General features: G+C 42.9%; 1 protein-coding gene across 1 annotated transcript in view; it reads left to right on the top strand.

Moving 5' to 3' along the window:
- The window catches only part of arhgap10 (Rho GTPase activating protein 10), a 42,264-nt gene extending 19,970 nt beyond the window's left edge, over nt 1–22,294 (top strand). Inside the window, exons 15-23 of the mRNA XM_035638271.2 lie at nt 1,232–1,316; nt 3,188–3,246; nt 4,705–4,810; nt 6,353–6,512; nt 8,813–8,954; nt 11,747–11,912; nt 17,421–17,516; nt 19,020–19,111; nt 20,821–22,294. Of these exons, the coding sequence (XP_035494164.1) occupies nt 1,232–1,316; nt 3,188–3,246; nt 4,705–4,810; nt 6,353–6,512; nt 8,813–8,954; nt 11,747–11,912; nt 17,421–17,516; nt 19,020–19,111; nt 20,821–20,909 (995 nt within the window). The 3' untranslated portion in view covers nt 20,910–22,294. The remainder of the gene's footprint in view (nt 1–1,231; nt 1,317–3,187; nt 3,247–4,704; nt 4,811–6,352; nt 6,513–8,812; nt 8,955–11,746; nt 11,913–17,420; nt 17,517–19,019; nt 19,112–20,820) is intronic.
- The last annotated feature ends 2,055 nt before the right edge of the window (nt 22,295–24,349 follow it).

The raw sequence follows: 24,349 nt of genomic DNA, 5'->3' as shown, positions 1-24,349 counted from the left end.
GGTGTGAATATGAGGGTGAATGTTTGTCTTTGTATATGTCAGCCCTGTGTTAAATTGGCAACCTGTCCGGGGTGTTCCCTGCCTCAGACCTCCGCCAAGGCGGAACAATCCCCCACCTATATGCCGTTTCCTCTAAAACTTGCATTCCCAACCTCCATCTGACCTACACATGTATTTGAAAATCGTATGTACTTGTGATGATATGATCAAGTTAATCACATGTTACAATGGTATAGACCTATCTTTTATCAAATTTTCATACAAATCCATCCAGTATTCCTGTTGGCAAAAAAACTCCCAGACAGACAGACGGACAGATTGTTATTATAATACATTTTTTCTTAATGTCATTGGAGCTGCAGTTCCAATTAAAACCACTATGCTAAAGTCAACACACAATACTGTAACATCCCAGAGGGATTCATTTAGATAACAAAGGTAAAATAACAATGAATTATACCTGTGAAGTAGCGTTTGCTTTGTAGATAATAAGGTTTATTATCAATGCTACGGTAAAAATAAATAATCATACATCGCTGACCAAACCATGTCTGCCTGTTTTTGCTAAAGCAGACTATCGAGTCACACCATCGACTACAAAGGCATTTGCTTCCAGAAGTGAATATTGGACAGGCCAGTTTGTGGACAAGAGCGCCCATAGAAGCACGGTTATCCTGGCTGCAGTGCATAACTGAATTTTAAAAAATAAAATCCCAGTAGGAGACTACCTACCACCCACGAAGCTAAAGTCTGTGTGGTGACCCAGGCCTTGTACATGTGTCTGACTAAAAAAACAAAAAAAAAACTCTTCGCTGGCTGTTGCACCTCTACTTTCTCTATAATTCATCAGAGGTTACTTAAGGTGTGACTAAAGCCCACTGAATTTTCTGCACAACACAGCCCCGGAGTCCCCGTGGAGCCAGTGAAGTAGTGAGGGATTAATTAAACTTGTAATGAGTATAGAACGAGCCGCCGTCTACAGAAGCCGTAACTTCCTTCCCAAATCCACTGGGGCCTGACTCGACCCCACAGCTAGTAACAATGCTTTTATCCTCATACGGCTGATTACAAGTTACATATTTATATTACATATTTAGACTTTCTAGGCTGCACATAAAATCTCACAGTCCTCGGCTGTTCATGTGAATAAAAGAACAGTTGCCTTTGTGTTAATTCCTCAGTCAGAGAATTTTTGTGGAAATGATATGTTGCATTTGTGGGATTCATTCAGATGAGAAGAGCTGCGAGGTGGATCTGTCCACCAGTGAGGACTGGGACGTTAAGACAATCACGAGTACACTGAAGCTTTATCTGAGGTAAGGATCAACACTCACATTGCTGACACATAAACACATTGTCAGCCATTTAAAGCTGCATTAGATGGTTAATCACTTGTCCACTGACAGTTAATTAGTAGCTGATATAAAAAAATATATAGTTTTTAGAAATTTTAAATTTCCCTGCTTCTCAGATTTAAGTATTTGATTCTTTATTTTGTCATATAAGACTGTAAACTGGGTTTAGGACAGTTGGCTGAAAGAATAAGGAGAATCAATACATCACCTGGGACTGTTTGAAAAACTAACTTTTTATTATGTAAAAAATGTAATTTCTTTTTTCATTTTTATAGTCAAAACTATAACATGCTAAAAAAAGAATGTGTTGATTTGTTAATAATGATAATAATTGTTTGTTGGAGCCCAAAAACCATACATTTCTACCAAGTTAGCAGTGATGATGGTAATTAACTAATAACATCCAAAACCTCAGTTGTAATGTTAATTGTCAATCACAGAAAAAAAAATACTTGGTTGATCTTATACATTTTGACTGATATGACCCCTGAGTTTCGTAAATGTTCTGTCCTCGTACTGATGCATGTTCAGAGACACCTGTGCTCGGTGCATAGCTGATCCTCTTGATTCATCTTATAGGTCTCTGTGTTTGCTCTGCAAAATCCACGTATGACCTAAGACACCACCTTGATGAACATGATAGAGCGTCTCTGTTGACTCGAATATGAATCATTTCACCTATTGTCAGCTCTGTTTTTATAAAACAGCCTCAGGATTAATTATGCACTTTGCAAAATTAACTCCCTGCAAGGTCAAGTTGCTTCCATTTCCCTGTTCCACTTCCACCAACGCCTTCCAGGTTGACAGATAGCGCGAGGGCGAAGTTCACAGATTAAAAATGTAGTTTGGCTGCGAGACACTGATGCAGTTTTACTTAAAGGCCAATTAGTTTTCATAAACATGTACAGTTAGCAACATATTGATTAGGTTTGGTTATTTAAATGCAGGCAAAGTTACATCTACTAAAACACAAGTTTTTAATTAATAGTAATAAAAAGTAATTTAATTCTCCTTAACAAACACAGTAAAAATATTCATTAAAAAAAAGGATCAGTAAATGTGTGCAGTTATATTTGTAAGTCGGTCTCATTATTCTGTATTCCCTTGAACTGTTCTTGTTGAATTATTAACTAATATGTGTGATTGACTGTTGTAACAAAACAAAAAAAATCTCTTTTGCTTTCACTACCATCAGAAGTGTTTTCTGATGTCGTTGTTCAAGTGGTCACTGCTGCGTAGGAGCTGCACTATTATCATTATCATTTTCTAATCAAGATAAAAATGACAAGTCCTTCTCAGTCAGTAATTTGACACTTTGACCCCATTCCAGGAAGCAGTTTGATGCAATGTGTTGACAGCTGTGGGGCTCTGCTGCACACAGGATTTTCTATTTCAGCAGGGAGCTCTACGGTTTTTCATTCAGGCAATACACACCGCAACATTGACTAATTTTAAACACAATTCAATCTAACGGGGCATATCGATGTTGTTATGCAATATTAAAGCCTGTTTAGTGTTGCGCCGACTTGTCTCTTGCTTTCCGTCTGGCCTGTTGGAATAAAGAAGGGTCAGTCTCCTCAGTTTCCTCTGAGGCTAAGTACTTTTTGGCCACTGGCCAGCTGCAGTGTGAAAGTACCTTGAGATGAACTTGGTTATCTCAATGCGTGCACCATCTAATTCCATCCCCTGGCCTGGCCACATTAATCATTGCTGTGTGTGGACCCTATAAAACAGTGTGCCGGCTATTTCTGTCCCCCCCTCGCTCACTTCAACTCTCCTTCTCCTTCTCCAACACCCCCCCCTTCTCTCTGTCTCTCACGATCTGTCTGAAGGAGCCTTCCTGAGCCATTGATGACCTATGGACTTTACAAAGAATTCATCAGCCTTGCCAGTAAGTTTGACCACCTTTTATACCATCTGAGTGGAGAACTTAAGCAAAAAACAGTGTATACATCCAAATGTATCAGCCAAATGTGAACATTTCATCAGTTTTAGTTTCTGGAAATCCATGGTTTGTTCTTCCTCAGTGAGTTGCTGAACACATGCAAACGTGAGAAACAGTTAAAACACCTTTAACTTACTTTTCTTAAACTTTTTCTTAAACTTTTTTACTAATCTTTTAATTATTTTGTGGAATAGCAGTGGAACCGCCTTAAGTAACGCGTCCACAGTCTGAAAGCTATTGTGCGGTACTCTGTTTCTGGGAGGATGTATCCTCAGCTGTCGCGATTCTCTGACTTTTGATTTGGCCTCGGAAACGCGTTACTTTTTGCACGAAATATTTGTGTGGTTGATTTCCAGTTTACCAAAAAGCCTTTCAGTTGATTTTGGCTCAGACGTACTTTTTTGAAACCCCCATTTTATATAACGGTTTCTGACACTTATTCATCAAACATTCAAGAATACCATGTGAGCTTACTGCTCATGTCTTTATGATTTCTACTTGCGTCTAAGTGCTACAAAAAATATGCGGCCAAATAAGCAATTAAAAGTAAAGGCCTAAGAGATTTAAAATGCCAAATATGCTGCAATTTGCCTGCCCTCAAATGGTCCAGTTAGCAAAAGGAGCAAAATATATTTTTTAACATAACATAATTTCTGTATGAAATGTTTTCAAGGCGAGCCAAACTTGAATCTTCTTACAACAAGTGCTATAATTGGATCAGGTTGACATTTTTATCAGCTGCTTGCAATGCCCTCATAACAAGGGGGGAAAAAGTGGATTAGCTGTGAGTATTTTTTGATGGGTGACAGAATCCTTAAGAAGCTTTTTTCCATGTTTAAATCCTTGTCATTCCCTTAGTAATGATATGATTTTGCGTGTCTGTGTGGATGTGTTTTTGTGGGGGCGGCCAGATGCCCATGTGAGAGGAAATGTTTAAGAGATGATCTTGGCGGGGGGGGGTGCACACAACCCCTTTATATGGTAGCGACTGTAACGTTAAGCTATCTCCGCTGCCAGCGCCGTGGTCCCTGCTGCCAAATAGTGGGATATCGCCATCACACCTTTTCACTTGTTTCAACTGTGATCTATCATCCTCTAATTTAACACCTTATGCATGAGGGTGATAGCTTCAGATCATTGTGTCCACTGACGCTAGATTTTGATGTCTCAAAATAGTTTTTAGGGCTTTTGAAGTAACAGAAGGTAAAATTATTCCTCTAAGTGTCTAATTTGGTGATTCTATATCATAAACTCTTGATTGTGCACTGCTCCCAACAACAGTGAATGTAGTGTATCATCATAGGTTTACTGCATTCGGTTCCAGCTCCGTTGCCGTCTTCGCCACTTGAGGAGCACTGAGAAATCTTTGAAGGCTAATGCGAGTTTGCTTCTGCATTTGAACAGAGGGTGGTAGTCCGGAGTCTCGCATCCAAGCTGTCCACTGCCTGGTCCACAAACTGCCGGAGAGGAATCGTGAAGTCCTCGGGCTTCTCATGAAGCATCTGGCCAAGTGAGTGTTCATAGTTCCTTGGTCATAGTTCACCCAATCTCCACCCCCTCTCTTCCGCTCAGTTCTCTCTTTCTACTCTTCCTGTGTGTCTCCTCTTTCTCACTGCACATGCTTTTCCTATCTCTCTCTCTCTCTCTCCCTCACTCCCACTCTCTTCACTCCCCCTTCCCTGCTGTCACTCCATCTCCTCTCAAGTCTATTCAGTGACTGCTGGGTAAGAAAATTGTTGCCGCTAGCATTGCAACATTTTCTTTTGCCTTTTCTTAGGTCATTTTGGCATATATTTAAATTTGTTGAAGGATTGTGGAGCCTGCCGTACCTGTCCAGCATACGGTTCCGCAGCCCACCCGTGGAGTGAAATGAAATGGACCACTCCAATTAAGCCCTCTCTTGAGATTTCTCTACATAGACCGACCACTATTGTGCATCACTTCTTTTGTGAGATTAGATGGAAGAAAAGATTTAAATATTGTTAGCTAACATTACAAGGCTTTACCTCAGCAAGCTTTTTATAAACTAAATATGAGCAAATTGAAGATAAGTAAATAATCCCTCTTCCCCGAGGCAGTGAAAGTCTGGTGGATCTTATTTCATAGAAACCCACAGCAGAATCAGGCTCTGGTAAAAAGGCAGCGCTATTGAAATTGAATTTGGATTATCCAGCGTGAAATTCTCCAGACTGGAGAGACTTGAATATTTTTTTCTGAAGCTGGCGTGTGTGCATGTCCTGCAGGGGAAGGAAGCAAAGCCAGAATTTCACACTCCTATCTGAAATGGTTTGAGAGATGTTATAAATGTGAGTTGTCACCAATGTTTTTTGTCTTCAAAGGCCTCCTTTGAAGCTATTTAAGCTGTCTCTCTGCAGATGCACCGCATATGTCATATTTCGAGTGTGAAATCTCTTCACCTGTCCGTAAAACTTTTTCTTCAAATAAAGGTTTTTTTCTACACCTTTTTTGACCTCTTAAAATAAACTTCAATAAAATGAAGGTGTTCACAATTTTGAAATGGATGTAGAAGACATTAAAACTTAAACTAAGGAGGGCATCAGTGCTTTATTCAGAGTCATTTTGAATTCTTCCATTTTGTGGAAATCTTAAGGGTTGAGCTATCTCACTTGCAACAAAGTCACCTCTGCTAAACTCCTGCATTTATATTGTGCAATTTTTAATTTACCCATTCATACACGCCGATCGCAGCCAGTGAGCTAACGTGCTTCTTGTAGCTTCTTGGCTGTCTTTCCCAAGGACTGTGGACATAACTACGTAATTATGTAACTATCTAATGACCAAACACACAATGAGCTGTGTCAAGATCTGGGTGGCTTAACAATTCTATGGAAAATATTGAAGGTAAAAGTCTGTTATTAGTTGAGTGTGTTTTTCAGGCAGTGGCCATGTCAAAGCTGACATTTGCCGCTCTGTTTTTCCTCATTTTTTTGTTACTTATATAACTGAGCAATACATTCCTGTTTTTAAGTGCATATCAGTGGAGTTGCATCAGGAAGTTGAAGTAAAATGTGTATTTTGGTATCTTCCTCAGTGTGGCGGCCCACAGCAAACAGAATCTGATGACCGTGGCCAACCTGGGCGTGGTGTTTGGCCCCACATTAATGAGGCCACAAGAGGAGACTATGGCCGCCATCATGGATCTCAAGTTCCAGAACATTGTGGTGGAAATCCTCATCGAACAGCAGGAAAAGGTAACACAGTGGAGTCAATCAGCACGATGTCCATAGGAACAGAGAAAAAGGTTTTCTAATGTATTGTATTCTATTTTCCCCAAAGTGTCTGTTCTTTTATTTGGTCAAATTTAAGTTGCTCTTGCCCAAAAATGTTTTCTCTTGCCATCAACAGCTATTACCTAAATGTTAGGCACACTAGGCAACAGAAGGGAAAGTGGTATCACCAAGTGAAATCTGAATCGGGTGACATGACAACAGGGAGCTGCACGCAGCACCTTTGTGTTTCCCCAACCTGGGTAGCCTGGGTATGTAATTACTTAATGCTGAAGGATAATAAAGGCGCAAGCGAAGCATATGATCTAATATTTGTAAGTCCTGCTTTCTTGGCAAAGAGGGCTTTCCCACTATTGTTTGGAATTATTTGTATTTTTTTTTTTCTTCCTTAAGATTCAATTAGGCAGTTTCTGTTGGCAGAGGATTGCCACCACTGTGCTGTACCTGACACCAGCATTAAATGTAGGCAGAGCAAGAGTCTTAATTAAGGTGGATGGAAGACAATTTAGACTTTTCATTTAAATCTTTGCTATTCAAAAAGTTAGCTTCTTTGAACAAATGTTGTAGCAATGAAAATGTGACATGTGGAATAGTGGGTACTTTGTGGTATGTTTGGACATTAACATATTATATTTATTGCATGCTCTGCCAAAAAATAATGAGCAGAAATAAAGTACTCTGATAATGAAAGGTACTAGCCCTCACCCATTTATAAGGATTCAGACAGCAGTTACATTTTTTTTTCCATCTGGCCAATAGGGGGCGCCCAAGGTGCTCATACCATCTTTAAAACACATGGAATTCTCTTCATTTTCGGCAGGTTGATTATTCTGTAGAATATGATATATATTTTATCATGTTTGGGAAGTCCTTTGCCTGCCTAAATATATTCATTTTTGGTTATGAGTTGTTTCATAACCTGTTGTTCGTGGGATCATGTAATCTCCCCAGAATGTCATTAGTCGGTATCAATCCTCAAAGGGGATAATTCTCCGTGTCAAAAGCGAAAAAAGGTTTGAGATTAGTTTTCTAATCTATTTGGCGCGGCACTGCACTCTGCATAGAATCAGATGAAACCAGGAGCTTTTAGTGATTTTTTTTTCTCCCCTCCAGCTTCATTAATGGAAGATGATGGGTGTGGTGAATAATATCGCCACCACCCAAGCTCACAAATCTAAAATGGGGGTGTGAGAGAATACAGAGGTAGAGTGAAAACCTACAGGGTATACAAATGTGCTAAAACAACACCAGCAGCACGGTGTATACTCGGAGAGTCTAGCCTCGGAGAGGTATCCAACACCGTCCAGGTGATAAAGGATGTAGTGTTAGAATGCAGCAAGAGCATTTTTTGAAAGTACAGCGTGTTAGAGGGGAAAAGTTGAGCAGACAGACAGACAGACAGGCAGACAGGCATTAACTTTCCTCACAGCTGAGTCCCACTCCAGACTGTTGATACCCCTAGATACCAACAGTAGACTCTGTTTTACATTCACCTCCATCTGCGCAGAGAGGCAAGAGAGAGGGAGGGAGGGAGGGAGGGAGGAGAAGGAGGAGCAGAAACTCTCAGCCATATCAGATTTCTCACTTTTTCTATCTCCCTTTCTCCTACAAACTTTCTCTCTCATGCCCCCTCCTCCCCCTGCGTCTCCTGTTCACACTCTGTCTCACTTACTCTGCCACTATCGCCCTCTCTCTCTCTCCCTCTCTCTCCCTCCTCCCTCTCTCTCCCTCCTCCCTGCACTCCTTCCCTGTGATCCTTTCCGAGTCTCTGCTGAGACTTCCTCTCCTCTGCAGCCCTATTCTCTTTTAACTCCACATCTGAAGTTTATATGTAAACACGGCGCAGTGTAAACAGGCTGCGCCAGTTGGCCGGCCCCCCTCCTGCCCAAACTCTGTTTATTTTACCCTGCGCTCGTTCAGAGAGTGGGTCATTTTCTAAGGAGAAGTGTCACCGTAAGTTAGACCCAGATTCCCTGGATGGGATGTGCGTTACATGTGGAGCTGCTCCTGTTTATTTTGGCACAAACAAAATCTTCTCACATGCAGTTTTTAGTGTCCAATGAATGAACTGCTCAGCTTTTCCTTCGGAGCACATGCTGTGGCTGCAAATGGCCCTTTCCCATTCATCTACCGCTACATAAAGCCTGCGAGTTTCAAAACCCCGTTCGCTGGCGAGGTCAGTCGAGGACACGCTGCTCCAAACTCTCCGAGTCATGTGCTGCATTTATCCTTGGTTGAGACTCACTCACTCGCCTTGTATGCAGATCTTCGCAGATGCTCCCGAGTCATGCCCTGTTTCACCTGCTGCCCCTGCATTCTCCGCTCCCACACGGCAGTCCAAGAAACTGGGTCGACAGAATCGACCGCTGGCTGTCTACAATCCACAAGCCCTCGACATTCAGAATGGTAAGAAACGTACACGTGCGCGCCTGTATGTTTTCACACCTCAGAGTAGATTAAAGGAGAAGACTGTACGGCGTAGGATCATAAAGAATCAAAATGTGCATATGAACCTTAGCAACAACATTTTTGAGCTGTAGAAATTAGACTGACCCTCCTTTTTAGATGAACAGTACTTCACAGTATTTCACTCTACTAACTATTAATTCACTGACAGAGCCGATCAGGTAGCAGGTATTTTTAACAGATGTAGGTAGGGAGATATCTACTGTAACTACAGGGAGATATCAAACTTTAGGGAGCCAAATAGCTAGCTCACTACAGTAGCTAGTCTTGAACAAGGCTAAACATATATACACTTACCTCCTTCCAACATCAAAACAAAACTGTATTAAATTGTGATATATTAAACCCAACTGCTCATTTTTAATTTTCTGTGACTCGTTATCCTTTGTGATGCTACCAATGGGGGGCGCCAATGTCTGAGATTTTCAAATCTCACACAGTGGTATAAAATATGTTGACGGTACAAAATTAGGGTCACTCCGAGGTATGAATTGCTAGATTTAAATTTTTGACATCACAAATGTATCTGTCTGTATCAATAATTAAATACAAAATCCTATAATCCAGAATCTCTCTATCTTTCCTCCAATTTCCTTGATGACCGCTCATCCAATTGACTTTAAACTTGGCGTGTTTTTTGAGAACCTGTCGAAGTGGAGTACTGGATGTGAACAAATTACAACTCATATATAACCTCCCCCCCTTTTTTGAACAACACTTGCTGTCACCTCGATGATGGGGTGACATGACAGCGGTATCACATAATGTTTCTCTGTTTAAACAGAACCCATTACCCTCTATCAGACAACATTTTTTTCTAACAAAGCCACACCGAGACGAGAGGCACATTTTGAACTCGGCAAAAACGTAGCTACTTTGATGTAAAATGCTGCTTTGATGACTTTGTGTGCCCGCGTTTGTTTCTCTTTAAATACTATTAAAATTCATGGAAGTCCCGCACATCAGAGACGTCGATCACCTGACCTTTTGACCCAAACAAATCTGGCTCCAGCAAGTTGCGATCGGGAGCCAGTCAAATCCCTTCCCCTCCACGGTACCAAAGGAGTCTAAATCTGCTTACCAGATTGCCTCTCTTGCACCAGCTTTTACGGTGGAGTATTTTAATATCAGGGATGAAAGGCGTAATCCTTTTTTAACCTTTGTGTCTTTTATATGGGTGCCCTGTAATGGATTTAAAGTAAGTTGTCTCTGCCTTCACGGGGTAAAAGCAAATGTGAGGATGGTTGCAGTGGGAAAGAGAGAAGAGTATTTATGTATGCATGTGACTCTTCTTGTGAGAAGTGTGTGACGCTACATGTGTCTAATAACCCTGCAGACATGACACAGTTTGTAACAGTAAGCCGTGCGTAGGAAAGTGCATTAATCAGAGTGTTTGTGTCAGCAACAGGTACAGTGTAGGAGTACAGTACTGGCAAAATTATATCTTTTAGGAGATGATAACAGATCAGTTGTTTATTGGTTGTACTGATTTATTCCCCTGCATTTTTTTTTCTCCCCCCCACTGCTTGGGGGCAGCAGAAGCAAGTTGTGAACACAATATTGACTTAACATCACCTTTATGCTAATAAAGTTACTTATTTAGACATTCAGTGGCTACATGTATAAATTTGGACTTGTGCTTCTGGTCACCAGGTGAATTTAAGTCCAATATACACCATCTCTAGCTCCGTTTTTGGTCTTTACCAAGTGGCAATCCACCGTGACGTCAACCATTGGTTTTTGAACTGCTGTTTCCAAGCCTCGAGTTTCGCATTTTGACCAGTGCCATGTCGTAGGTAGGATCGGGGGTGGGTCTGACTGAGAGCCGATCGGACTGACCAGCTGTCCATCACACTGTAACCACGATACGGTGCTTTATCGTCTATTGTACTCAAAATTAGACCACTGTTTAAAAAATGAACATTATACTGTATTGAAAAAGACTTGAAACTAGAGATAGATAAACTTCTCAGGATAATGTTTACTGACGTTATTAATCAAGTGAGAAGAAGAGTCATTTTCTCATAGACTTCTATAAAAACAACCAGTGGAGTCGCCCTCTGCTGGTGATTCCGGAGAATACAGGCTTCAGGAACTTCCACAATGGCTTCATTTTCCGGAACCGTTGACTACGTCCATTTTTATCTACAGTCTATGGTCTTTACAAACTCATCCTGTCAGTTTTTTTTGAGAATCTTTGCGTAAAACTATCGTCTGCTGCATCTGAAAAGGACACTAGGAACATAATTTCATAAAAGTAAAGCACTTAAAGCCAGTGGTGCTATGGTTTTACATTCTGTGGTAATCAGGCTTAAAGGTTAGCACCGATTTAATTCAGTCTTAATTAACTATGGACTTCTGGTTTCAGTGCTTCGATGTGTGTTTTCTGGGGGACAAGAGAAAAGAAATGGCCTAAACAAAATGCTTATTTAACAGTAACCGTTCCTTGCTCGCCTCTCCTCCCATCTCCTAAAAGCAGATCTGTATTTGACGGTTGAATTGAAATAAAAGCCCCTGTGTTTCTTAGGTTCCTGTCTATGAGTGCATTATTATGAACAATAAAAACTTGGTTGTGAATCTCACCTGTTTTGACAGCAGTTAGATTTATAAAGTCCCCTGTAGCGGCTGCATTGCCTTATACTGTATACTGATAAATTATTTGGCTGTTTTTTTCAAGCAAGGTGGAAGAATAACATAGTTTGTTCGTTTTTTTTTTTGGTTTTCTCATCAAGTGCCAGTAGTGGGAAATAGTTCCAGCCTTGCTACAGATGAGACTTCAATGGGAAGCAATGAGTCCGTATCTTCCCAGTCGTCGTCAGCTTCGGCCTCGGAGACACAGACAGAGAGGAGTGACCACGCCCCGGTTAAATCCGGCATCAGCTCAGGCAGCAACTCCAGGTGAGTGCTTCGCTACGATACTCAAAATGAAGGTACCGGACCGGTTGTGCAGTGAGATCCACGGCAGCACACTCCAAAGAAGAGCCTGTTAATGGTGTCTCCATGCATGTAGGAGTCTACATGCATACAGCAGCTCTCCGTCCTTTGCAGTCTCGCGCACGCGATATTTCTGGAATTTCAGCAATCAATTTACTTAAAAATCCGGTTCAAAAGTTATCTTGCCGATTCGATTTTGGTTGTCAAAGGTCACCGGGAATGCCCAGAAGGATTTTCATTATATCTGGCACAATCATTTTGCCAAGACTCAAGGATGACATTATCAGAATTTGGCGGTCAAAGGTCAAAGTCACTGCGTGACCTCACAAAAGACGATCTTTGCCTCCTGAATGCAATATCTCCGCAATGCCTCGAGGAAATTTGTTCAAAGTTGGTACAAACTTTAACTTGGACACAAGGATTATCCGATTAGAATTTGACGGTCAAGGGTCAATGGTGAAGGTTACTATGACCTCAAAAAACACATTTGTAGCCATAACTCAATATTTCAACAGTGTTGTCTTCACTACATATATTTTATGAGTCCGGATAGACACGGATGTAGACGTCAACTTGACTGGTTGGTGGAGGCGTACACCCATGAGCCGCTTACTGTAGATTTTTCCTCCCGTATAGCATCACAGGAAGAAGTTTCACTCTTCTGCATTCTGTGTTTGCAGCTCAGTTCTGAGTTTTCGAGGAGAAACCAAATCCTTAACGAACAAGAATTGTCTTTTCCACACATAGTTGTTGGAAACAAAGAAAAATCTCAATTCTTACTTATAGTGTTAAATAATGTTAATATAGTGAAATTCATTTTGATTGTTAGTCCCCGTGCTATTATTCAAATGTGAACTACTGTTTTTTTTTTTAACTCTTTCTCTGTCGTAAAAGATGCAGAATGATTTGGGTTTGATGCTTCGCTGTGCCTCTCTCTGGCTTCTCCTCTCTGTCCTCACTTTGTCTACTAAGTCCTTGGTCCTCTTTTTGTTGTTTCCAAACCCATGACTGGTCTTGAATGCTGATGTGAGAGATGAATTATTGTGTTATGCTGCAGATGTTAGACTCTGCTATGTCATGTCTGCTCATTCACCTTGAGATAGACTTTTTTTTTTTTTCTCATTCACCGTCCTCGTCGCTTTCTCTAACAGCTGAAAGGAGCAGTAAAATGAAAGCAAATCTGCCTCGCGACTTGACAGAGGACAATGTGCTTCTCTCACGCTGACCTCTGTGGGTGCGCGCTCTCCTGTGTGTGTAGGCTTGTTCGCGTCGAGCTTCTTTTTTTTTTCTAAGTTGCAGGATTAGACAGACGTGGCTCTATGTTACTTACGTAACCAACTCTTTCTCTGTCTCCCCCCCCCCCCCCCCCCCCCTGTTTTCCCACATACGTGACATCATGTCGGAGGACGGAAGGAGTAACCAGGAGGAGGTCGTAAATCGCAGCTCTTATTTGTTCGGGAGACAGGTGGCCGTGCGTTGGCCGTGTAAATCGTATTGACGTCGGGGAGATATTCATCTTGTTTACCCTTATAGCTGCGGCCCCTGTCCCTTTATGAAGACTTGCGCCATATGTCACAGGGTGTCGCCCTGGCTTTGTTCACACATAAATCTTAGCATGTGAGATGGTGGAGACCTGTTAGCACAGCACCTCTCTGGCCCAGGACCCAGAGAGTCGGGTTCAGTCCCGGCCAAACAAGGGCAGTGGGCGTGGCATTCTTGCGAGATTATTATTTCCAGCCACTTTCAGAAATGTGTTATCTGCACTCTGTGTGTGCTCAAAAGTGCACCTGGGAAACGGCATTTTTTAGTCTGTTTGTGCAGGATAGCTGCGGCGGAATCTGCCTGGTCATACACAAATGTGTCCTGAGTCACCATATCATGCAACAACTCTTGTGGACTGTGGCATGATTTATCATCTGCCTCATCCATGATGTCTTGCCTCATTACTCCTTCCCTCCGTAAATTCAAGTCGCAGCTTCTCCCAGTGGCACTGTTGCCTCCTGTGAGGTTCTTTTTTTCTTTTCTCTTTTTTTGTGCCTGTTTTCCTTCGTCTCCCTTGTCCTAACTCCAGCCCCTCAATGTCTCTCCCTGGCAGACAGCTGTGGATCATAAAATGGTGGATCAGAGCTTATTTCCTGCCCACCCAAAACTGGCGGTGGCTGGGCGGGCAGCTTGGCTGGAGGTTTGATCCCACCTTCTACTAGAAACGCTACTAAATCCCACCGCTGCCCTCCTTCCTTTTAGTAGGAAGACAGTTGATAGTCCTGCTCATCCTTGCGTTTGCTCCACGCCAGGATCAACGATGCCTGGATGCTGCAGGGCGAAATTCCTGCAATAATGAGAAACAGCAGTCCGCTTCTGTTGATAAGTTTCTCCCTGCTACTAACTTGGCAGTGTGTGATGATTTGTGATAATCCTCGTGGTTAAAATTATGAACCAAAAGACCTCAAGTTGTACTTCACTTTGTAATTTAATGATCACAGTTTTGCTTGATATTTATTCATATTTTCTCGTGCTTTGTGATATCATTTCTCCTGTGTATTATAAATAGGTTCATGCCATATTCCTCAATGCTTCAAATAATTGTATTATAATAGTAATATTCTTAAGAACTTATATTACCAACATCTGGATTGGGATCTTAATTCAGGCCAACACAATGCATTTTCACATGAGTCCCCATTTACTGTATTTAATCATATTTACAGAAGGAGCTTAGCCGGGCTGACGATGGGTGAAAACAGCGGATGAGCAATTTCAAAGCTTGATGCTATTTTTGTTGGAGAGAAATGGCAAACGATTTCCCTCGGTTTGGCTTAGCTGTAATTGTGAGAGCAATTCTGGGATGAATCCATTTACCTCTGGTACATTTAGCAAGTTTCTAGGGCAGCCATGTGACATTCACCGATTTCCTCTCTTCTTTTTTTCTATAATTACTTAGATCTGTTTGTTTTAGAAATCTCAAATGATCTGTGTAATCCTCTTCCAACTGAAAGCAGTTAGATGGCGGTGTTGATAACTTTTCTTAAGTGTGTGTGTGTGCGTGCGTGCACATTTCCTGTTTTATCATCTTATTTAGGGGATTTGTGTGTAAGTGGGTTCCTCTGCAGGTGGGTGAAGTGTTGGTGCTCCTCTGCTCCCCCCTTCTCTTGGCCGAGACCCAGGCAGACAGTGTTTGTGCCTGGGCCCAGGTTAATGAGTGGATTTGCTGCACTGCAGCGCACTGTCCCCCCATGCTGATGTGGAGCAGCTGAGCACCACAGTGGCCCCACACTGCTGCAGAGCTATAAATCACCCACAGTCAGGCCAGGCCCGAACGGAACAGCCACCGCTGGGGATGGACAAGCACTCGGAGAGGGAGGCAGGAGGAAGAGGCCGAGGGAAGAACCAATGCAGAGAGGTGGAATTAACGCATGAGCCCGGTCCTATGTGCTCACCTCCACCTTTGTCCACATAAGAACCCCCTACCATGTTTTCCCCTTAAGACAAGTCTCTCTCTCTCTCTCTCTCTCTCTCTCTCTCTCCTCCACCAGTGTTAACGGAACCACTACTCACATCATCCCCTCAACCTCCAGCCCCTCCCCAGCTGCTCCCTCTAATTGCCTTTATTAACGTCTCTATGGGAGCAGCAGCTCGGAGCAATTTGCTCATTATGTGCTGTATTAGCACTGGCCTTGGGGCAGGCATGGAACACAGAGGGAAGCCTGGCTTAGACTGTGGTTCTCCTCTGCTCCACTCTGCCTTCACCAGGACCCCTACCTCCATGCTGTAGGTCGGCCGTAGACTTGTTGGCCCTGACAACAGCGAGTGTAAAGCACAGTCATGGCTGTTAAACGGATACATTTTGTGGTTAAGTCTTATTGAGCAGTCATATACATTACTAAGTAAGCACTGAATCTACATTTATGGATGACAGATTCAATGATAAATCAACATAAAGTGGGCCAGTGAAAGCCTACAGAACAACTATAATGGTCCTTGGCGTAGATTCTACATATTTGCTGGAACATGAAAACCTTTTTTTTTTCCCCCTAAACAATATTCCCTCTGTGTTGGACTTTTGTTGATGACGGTACAGAGCAATGGTACAAAATCTCCCATAGGTGTTCAGTTGTATTTAGATCTGTATCCAGATAATACCATATAATTCACATAATTTTCATACTCATCAAACCATTTAGTAACCCATGGACACTGGTTTATTGTTGTTGATGGTAATAATGAGGAAAATCTGTTCTCTTGTCCGTTGAGGTGGTTTTTAATGTTTTAAATTTCCAATGACCTTCTTCTGCAATTCAAAGTATCAAGTACGGTGTTTATTCACTTGATGTCACCCTTAGTGGTTGCATGTAGTTTTAAATTTAACTTTTGTCTGTTCTCTGAACAGAAAAGCAAACAGGCTCCCATTGTATGAATATTTTTTATTAATTCAAACATCCTAATAAATGGGTTTCTTTTTTTCTTTCCTTTTTGGAAAACCACTCTTCTGATCTAAGTTTTTTTTCGTGGTTCTCCAGAAAGGACAAATGTTAAACAACGTCAACGTAACAGACGCCATCATCGACTATGACACCAGCGCGTCCTGGGATGGCCGCTGCCCGGTCCGAGCGGGAATTTCCCCAGAAAAACGATCTGCAGTTCAAACTCAGATAAGCAAGAAGGGCAAGGGGGATGAGTTCCTTTGCGTCAGTCGAAACATCAAACCTTCAGAGAAATATATCAAAGCTGCTCTTTTAAGTTTACCTTTCAGCTTAATGTGGGCAATGATTGAGAGTCTCTTCTCTTGAAGAGGCTTTTTGGCAGATGGGGGTAGAAGGGATGATTTAATTTATGAAAACCTGTTTCTCCTTGAATTCCCACGTGTGCAGGCTGTAGACATACACCGATAAAAAGGACTACGCTGTGTCGTAGGATGAAAAAAAAAAAAAAGATGGACAGTTTGTTCATCCTTTTCAAGGTGACTCAAATGTGGCCTGTGATGTAATAGTCTTATTTCACTTTAATATTTCATTAAAATTTATTGCCTAAACTAGACCCCACTGTAACATTTACTCTGACTTCCCACTCTCGTGAAACACCAGACTGGTGGAGACATTTCTCTCACCTCGTCTCCATAACAACAGGTTGCCGTGTTAAGCTCACCTGTTGCTCTGCTTCCACCATTTAGTGGAGCTGCTACAAGTACTGAATGAATGAGAACAGTTTCTGTGAACGGAGACACAGCCTGACCTGTCATTTTCTTTCTCTACTTGACAAATTTTCCATCTAAGAATACCGTCGCAGTCGGGGAAACGCACCTTAACATTAACACTTTCACCGGGGGAAATATTCTGATGTTCCAAAGCGTACTGCGTTTGTACTCGGGTCTTCAGGGCAAATATATGTCACGTGTGAGGGAAATAGAAAGCACCAAAGAATGTGTGGTGACTGTTTGGTTTGTGTGTGTGTGTGTTTTTTTTGTTCCATCTTCAGAGCCGCAGCAGCTTTGTGGTCCACTCCTGGAGCACCGGGAGAGAGTCAGCCTTCCGCCACCATAACTGACTCCGATAAAGAAAATCCAGAGGAGAGGTAAGACGGCGTTCCCTCTCTTTGTTTTCAATCACTGCTACTTTTTTCCTGTATTCGCTTTTATTCACTCTCATGGGTTAAATGTCACACTCTGACACTGTTTTCACTCTCTCCGTTGTCATTCACTCGCTCCGTGAGTGACATCTTGTCTTTTGAATGTTCACAAACTGTCCCACGTGTCTACTGTATATTCTACCTGCGGGCCTGCACATCAGTGATTTCCCCCCCCAATTGCTAATACTGTATATTCACCCATTGTATAATTTAGTTTCCCTCTGAGGGGTTTGAATGCGACACAACTCTGGGCTCTAGCAGGAGCAGCAACTCTTTCTGTCAAAACACCAGATGCACACACACGAGCGTGTGGGGGAACTTGATGTAATTGTGCAGACGATCTGTCCATTACACTGAGCCATTGCTCCGCTTCCTTCAGACTAAATGATGAATTCATTCCTATTGCTTCTCAGATGTTGCGGACGTAATTGCAAACAGCCTGGTCGTTCTGTGGGTAAACTATTAATGGTATTTTCATATGAATACAAATCCTCATTTTTCAGAACGCGGTTCCACAAGAGTGCATTCTTCCAAAAATTCTGAATTCAAGAACTCGGCGGAACATTGTCGTATTGACAACTCTGTGACCACAAACTTTTTTTTCTTCTCTCTTTCCCCAAAGTTTGTATGTCTTCTTTCTCCTCTCATCCTACATTGTTGCTGCTCTGCAGAAAGAATATGAAATATTTATCAGGGCATCATGTGTTGAAGGCACATTTCTACATGGTAATGTTGCTGGCGTCGGAGATAACCGTTTGCAATGGTGGGCAAAACAACCCTTTTCTGTGAGAAACAGTTTTTAGGTTTTCTGGAATGGAGTGGCATGAATGCGGCTTCTTTTTTTTTTTTACGAACCTTTGCAGAGCGGTGAACGTGGCTCCTTTGACGACTCCACTCTTTTTACATCAAACTGATTTAAAAAGCCGCTTCTGAGCTCACAAATGTGAATTCACAAGCTTGAAGCACAGCGCAGGGAGATTTCTATTCTGCCTTCTTCCTACTTCAGAATCCCCCCCCCCCCCCCCCCCCCCCCCCCTCCAATTTTTTATTATTATCTCACGATAGATGGTTGTCTCCTATGCAAACCAGATGTGTCCCTTCCCTTTATTTTGCGCCGTACGAAAACTTGCTACGAACAGCGCTGCGTCTAATTGTGGTTGAGCGCGCACGCAGGCGCGTGTGGGTGTTTTGACTCGCTCACAAGTCTGTCTAGACTGGAGTTCGGGCAAGACGAGTGTGTGTGTGTGTGTGTGTGTGTGTGTGTGTGTGTGTGTGTGTGTGTAGCTGCCCGGCTCATCTCTCAGTACTCCTGCTTATATTCCCAGCCTGGCCCATTTCTGCTGTTTCAGGCTAGCGAGTGAATGAACAAGCAGGCCCTGGGCCCAGATTGAACTGTGCAGTAATCCTCCTCAAAGCTCCGCCAGCTCACTGATTGCCTTCATTTTTCAGTGTCACCAGCAGGAAAGCCAAGGCTGTGTACCCATGTGAGGCCGAGCACGACTCTGAGCTCTCCTTCCAGGTCGGCGCAATATTCAACTCCGGTAAGTGTTATCGCCTACACCAGTCGCTCACTGAGAACCAGCCTCGGCACATTGGATTTGGAGGAAAACCAAACACCCAATCTGATCTTCAATCGAACAGAGAGATGAGACGAGGAGAGGGAGGACGGGTTGGGGAGGCGGGAGACACAGATTTGCTCTTCCATGTGTCTCGGAAGAGGCTTGACTGAGCTTTAATCGCTCTCAGAGGGAATGAGCATTTTGTAGTTCCCTTTTTTTTTTGTTAAAATCCTATTTTGTCAGAGACACAGACACTACAGATATGCTGCAGTCTTTACAGGGGGACATGTGGAGACATCTTTGATAACATCCTGCAGCGCACTGCAGTTTATTGGTTGTAATGGTCGAGCATCACTGAGTAATTATCCAACTTGTTTTTCCTCCAACAGTAAGATCATTGCATTCTGCCTCCCATCAGAGATTATTACAATTTAAAGTTCTGATCTAAACATAAAAATTCTGAAAGCTGCCGTCAATTAGCATAAATTAAATTAGATGACTGAAACATTCCCTTAATCATATCTCTTTATTTATATAACAAGGACAGTGCACATTCCTCTATAGTCCCTGGATCCACATTACAGTCATCCCCCCAAAACATTTTTAAAGATTGAAATTACAAAGTAATTGAGATAATTTATAAGCAAGCAGAGCAATAAGGGAGAGGGAAGGAAAATATTAAAGTTAATAAGAACAACAGTATATCTACATTGAATCCATCACAGCTTCAGTGTTGGATAAAAGAGTTCACGTCAGGATAAATGTTTCACTACTAAAGATGAATTTAATAGAAGGTTGATTTCCAACTCATGGAGGTGAACTCATTATCTGATATAATATACACAAAATAAATTGAATATCACATTTTCATAAACAAAATGAAAAATGATGTGCTGAAGCTCATTTTCTTATCCTGGAATTTAATTTGGAGCTGAACTGTTTTCTTTAGTGGAAGTATTATTCCACGGTACATCTCCACCTCTGTTTTGTATAGTTTTGCTCGCATTCTGCTCGTCCTTCAGCAACATTATTAGATTTATTTGTTTTGTTGTCTCAGACTAGTCGACTTAGGGGTGATAGCAAGTTCAAACGCTGTGTTTTAAATTTTTCTTTTAGCTTCAACTCTTTTGCTCACACTTGAATAAAAAAAGATTGTGCTTTAAAACTCGCTCTGATATTCATCACACAGTCCAGATGACAGAAGAGCCCTGCCGGCCTTCTCGACTGTGGCCTCAGAAGTTCTCACCGACAATTCGTCCACATATCTACAGACTAGCAGATGAACTCAAAATGTTTATATTGGCTCACTTTGTGGACAAAAGGAAGAACCCAGGGTGGATTTTTGAAAAAGGCAACATCACAAAAACTTTGGGTGAACTGACGCACCTTTCATAGGAAACCTATTGTGAGGGCTCCATTCTGCTGCTTTGATTCAGCGGGCGGTGAAACATTCTAGAAAAGCCGGAATTCAAAAAACAGACAGGAGATTTGCAGTAGAGATAAACCAATGAGTCACACCATCGTTTGGTGTAAACCGCAGCGTTACTGCATCCTCCCCCGAAAGCTCTGCTCTCTTCACTCATGCACATGTACTCACTGGACACTGTCCTCTGTCTGTCCCCCTCCCCCTCCCCCCCCTCCCCGCGGCGCTGCTGTCCTCCCGGTGACGCGTCCCGTGTCCTCTCCTGCAGTGATCCATTCGAGGGAGCCCGGCTGGCTAGAGGGGGAGCTGGAGGGGAAGAGGGGCCTCATCCCTGAGAACTACGTGGAGCTGCTGTAGCCCCCCCCCCCCCCGCATGGAAATATTTATGGACAAGTTATCGACCTCCACTGGGAAAAGTATGCAAGACGTATGCATGTGCCACATCTCTGAAAATTCAAAGTAGAGCCTTGTTAACCCCCCCCCAAAAAAAAACAAAAACAAAAACTGAATTTTATGATATTTAGTGGTGGACTTTTCTTGATACATAAGTACATGTGTTTTTGCGCTGGCAGGTAGACGTTGTGATGCGTGTGCGCAGGCGTGCTTCCCTGTGTGAACTTACTCTGGTTAATTTCAGCATCGTGGTTCCAGACTGGGCTCGCACTTAGAACGCAAAGATGCTGTAGCCTCTTAAAAAAAAAAAAAAATCCGGGTAAGTCTGTAGCAGCAGGCCCCCCCCCCCCTATCCACCTCTGCCCCTGTTATACATGGTATCCATGAGCTCTCAAGTCAAAAGGATGATTCCCAGAAACCGTCGGTGCCCAAGTGACCTTAGCTTTTGTGACAGCGAAGCGCACACGTTATTTTTTTCAGCCGTTGAAAGATAAGCCATACCCATGTGCCTTAGCCACCAGGACGTCGCCTACTGTAAATGTATGTACAGCTACAGTATGAAAACTCAATGAGAGTGTTACTGCTTTCACGTATAAAATGCTGCATTTTTAAATCATTTTAAAGATTATCTAGATATTCCAAATGAGGCACAATTCTATTTTAATGTAATTGACACAATGATTGCATGTTTTTTTTTATTATTATTTTAAAAACACTGTGCTGTTTTGTTAATAGTGCACTTCTTCACAGAAACAGAGAAACGCCTCTCTAAATCCCTACCGAGCCTTTTGTGTTCAATTTGAGCCTCAGACACTTTCAACAGAGGTGATTTTCAATAGTTTGTGTTGATTGAAACCAAGTATTTTTTTTCCTGTCAAATGATCTGTTGTGTTTGTTTAAAAGCTTCTTTATTTTTTTTTTCAAATGATGCTCAGTTTAATCTGAGCATGATACACTCCCACGAGGCTGACATTTGAGATTTAATTTTGTTTCATGATTTCATCTGTGATAAGCAGTTTTATTATCAATATCCGTTCGTAGTATATAGCCTACACGAGCCATGACTGCCAAGTACATTCTAGAAAATCCCCGGAACAAGTTTTATCAGGACCGTTTTTTGCATGTTACGCACATTACGTTAAATTTCAGTCCTCAGCTCTTCAACGAGACACTTTAATTCTTCTGAGAGCTTCGGGTTCTGCACATTGTTTGTGTTTTCAGTTTGCGGTTGCAATAATTCAAAGACATTGATTCATGTCATTTGTAAAGGGCCTTGACTGCTTTCATTTTATACCTCTGGGTATCCTCTTGATCAATGTTAAACAAATAAAGATTTTTTTTTTTGGTTCTTTATTGTATTATGCATTCTTGCCGTTAAATAAATGTGATGAATGATAACTTATCAAAAAAAAACGTACAGCTGTTATCTCACACGCTGCTTTTCATCTGGTTTGATGTTATTTGTTTTCCGAAACAATAATTCATTAACGCTGAAAATGAAGAGAAGCACTTTAAACCACATGTATGGCCATGTTCAGTGCGTACTCCCGAGTAATAAGAAGTGAAATGTAAATTTCGATGACTCATCCATTGTGTCACTGAGAAGGGCCCACAGTTTCCCCCCAGTCTAAGAATAAAGTTACCGGTGAAGGGAGGATTCATTCTGCCACAGTGAGCCATGTAGTGTAATGTAAGCCTTCCTCTCTATATTGACCTGCACCGGTCCGTCTGACAAAGAGCTGCTTCCAGAATAACTTTTCCAAAAAGGGGGATTCAAAATAGATGGTAATCTTGCACAGAGGGAAAACATGCGCCAATCCACCTCCACCTCCACCTCCCCGACCCGTTAACATCTCCGCCTCGCGCAGGTTCATTCTTGGGCCTCCGGACCCCGGTGCCGGCCCACCAGCACGCTCGTGCGTCCGGCGCAAGTGGGCGGATGCACTGTTTAAAAGTTAAACACGTTTTGTCCACTTGAAGAAAGAAGAAAAAAAAAAACAACGAACTAAATACATAAAGGCCGGAGCTGTGGAACACACATGGCAACCACAGACGTGATGATGACATAATGAAACGAGGCAGAGCTAATGGGACGGGCAGGAATATTCCTCCACTGTCACTCCTCCCACCACCACCACCTCATCATCATCATCATCATCATCGCCCCTCTGCCAAAATGCTGCTGCATCATAGAGACGTCCACCCTGCACTGCCTCTCACTCTGCTCCTGGACTGTCTGTCAGTAACTCATGCCACGATGTTTCCCCCCTCCTCTCTCTCTCTCAGCCTACCTGTCTGTCTCTCGGGGGTATTTAAAACTCCCCCGTCTCTCTCTCCTTCTCCTCCTCACCTTACTTTATTTTCTCCTTTTCATCTTCTGATGAACATCACTCGCTGGAGCCAATCCCAGCTAGCATTGGGCGAGAGGCGGGGTTCACCCTGGACAGGTCGCCAGCCTATCGCAGGGCCACATACAGAGACGGACAACCATTCACACCTACAGTCAATTTAGAGTCTCCAATGAACCTGACCCCGTTCTGCATGTCTCTGGACTGTGGGAGGAAGCCGGAGAACCCGGAGAGAACGTGCAAACTCCACACAGAAAGGCCCTGGTTGGTTTGAACCGGGGACTCGAACCCAGAACCTTCTTGCTGTGAGGCGACTGTGCAGCAGAGCTCTTATAGTAGGTCGTTCCCATAATCCGCGAAGCGATTTTTGCATTTCATTCTTCCTCCTTATCTTGTGGACGCGACGTAATGAACGACGGCGTCGCGTCTGTGGAACTTCGAGCAGCCTCACTTCCGAGTTTAGACTAGATGTAGGTGTGTATCGAGTAAATATCCAAATGGACGCGTCGATGTCATATTTCCCGGGGAACCCTGGCTGCGTGCCAGCTGTCCTCTAAACCCCCATGACGCAGTGTCCTTCAGCCCCAGAACACAGTCAGTCCCACACTGACTCGGCAGTTTGAACGGCGGAACGCAGACACCACGAATGTGTCCGAATGTCCCACGACATGCGGCGGGGTCGCGCTAACTTCACACTCTCCCGATGCCTCATCTGGTCCCTTCAGAGCGCAAAGGAAGCCTCTGAAATCTGGCCATAATACGACTTGACGCACTAGCGGGGCAGAAAACTCGAGTTGGAATCTGGAGAAAAAAAAGGGAATTTCAAACCAAAAAGGAGAGGGGGGGGGAAAAAAAGAGAAAAAAAGGCCTGGGCTCAGAAAGTGGGCCACAGGAGCCGCCATGTGCGCGGGCGCAGCCGTGAAATCAGCCTGATCCAATAGATTCTGTGTATCTGGCACGACTACAAGTGAAAGCAATTGGAAATCTGGGGGAGATTTGGAGAGGCCTGTGGATTCGGAGGGAGGGGGGGAGGGGGGGAGAGCGAAAAAAAACCCA

This window comes from Scophthalmus maximus, chromosome 8 (assembly GCF_022379125.1).
Source record: "Scophthalmus maximus strain ysfricsl-2021 chromosome 8, ASM2237912v1, whole genome shotgun sequence".
In the NCBI taxonomy this organism is placed as follows: domain Eukaryota; kingdom Metazoa; phylum Chordata; class Actinopteri; order Pleuronectiformes; family Scophthalmidae; genus Scophthalmus; species Scophthalmus maximus.
Note: the sequence above shows the minus strand (reverse complement) of the source record. Positions and strands in the feature narration are given on the sequence as shown.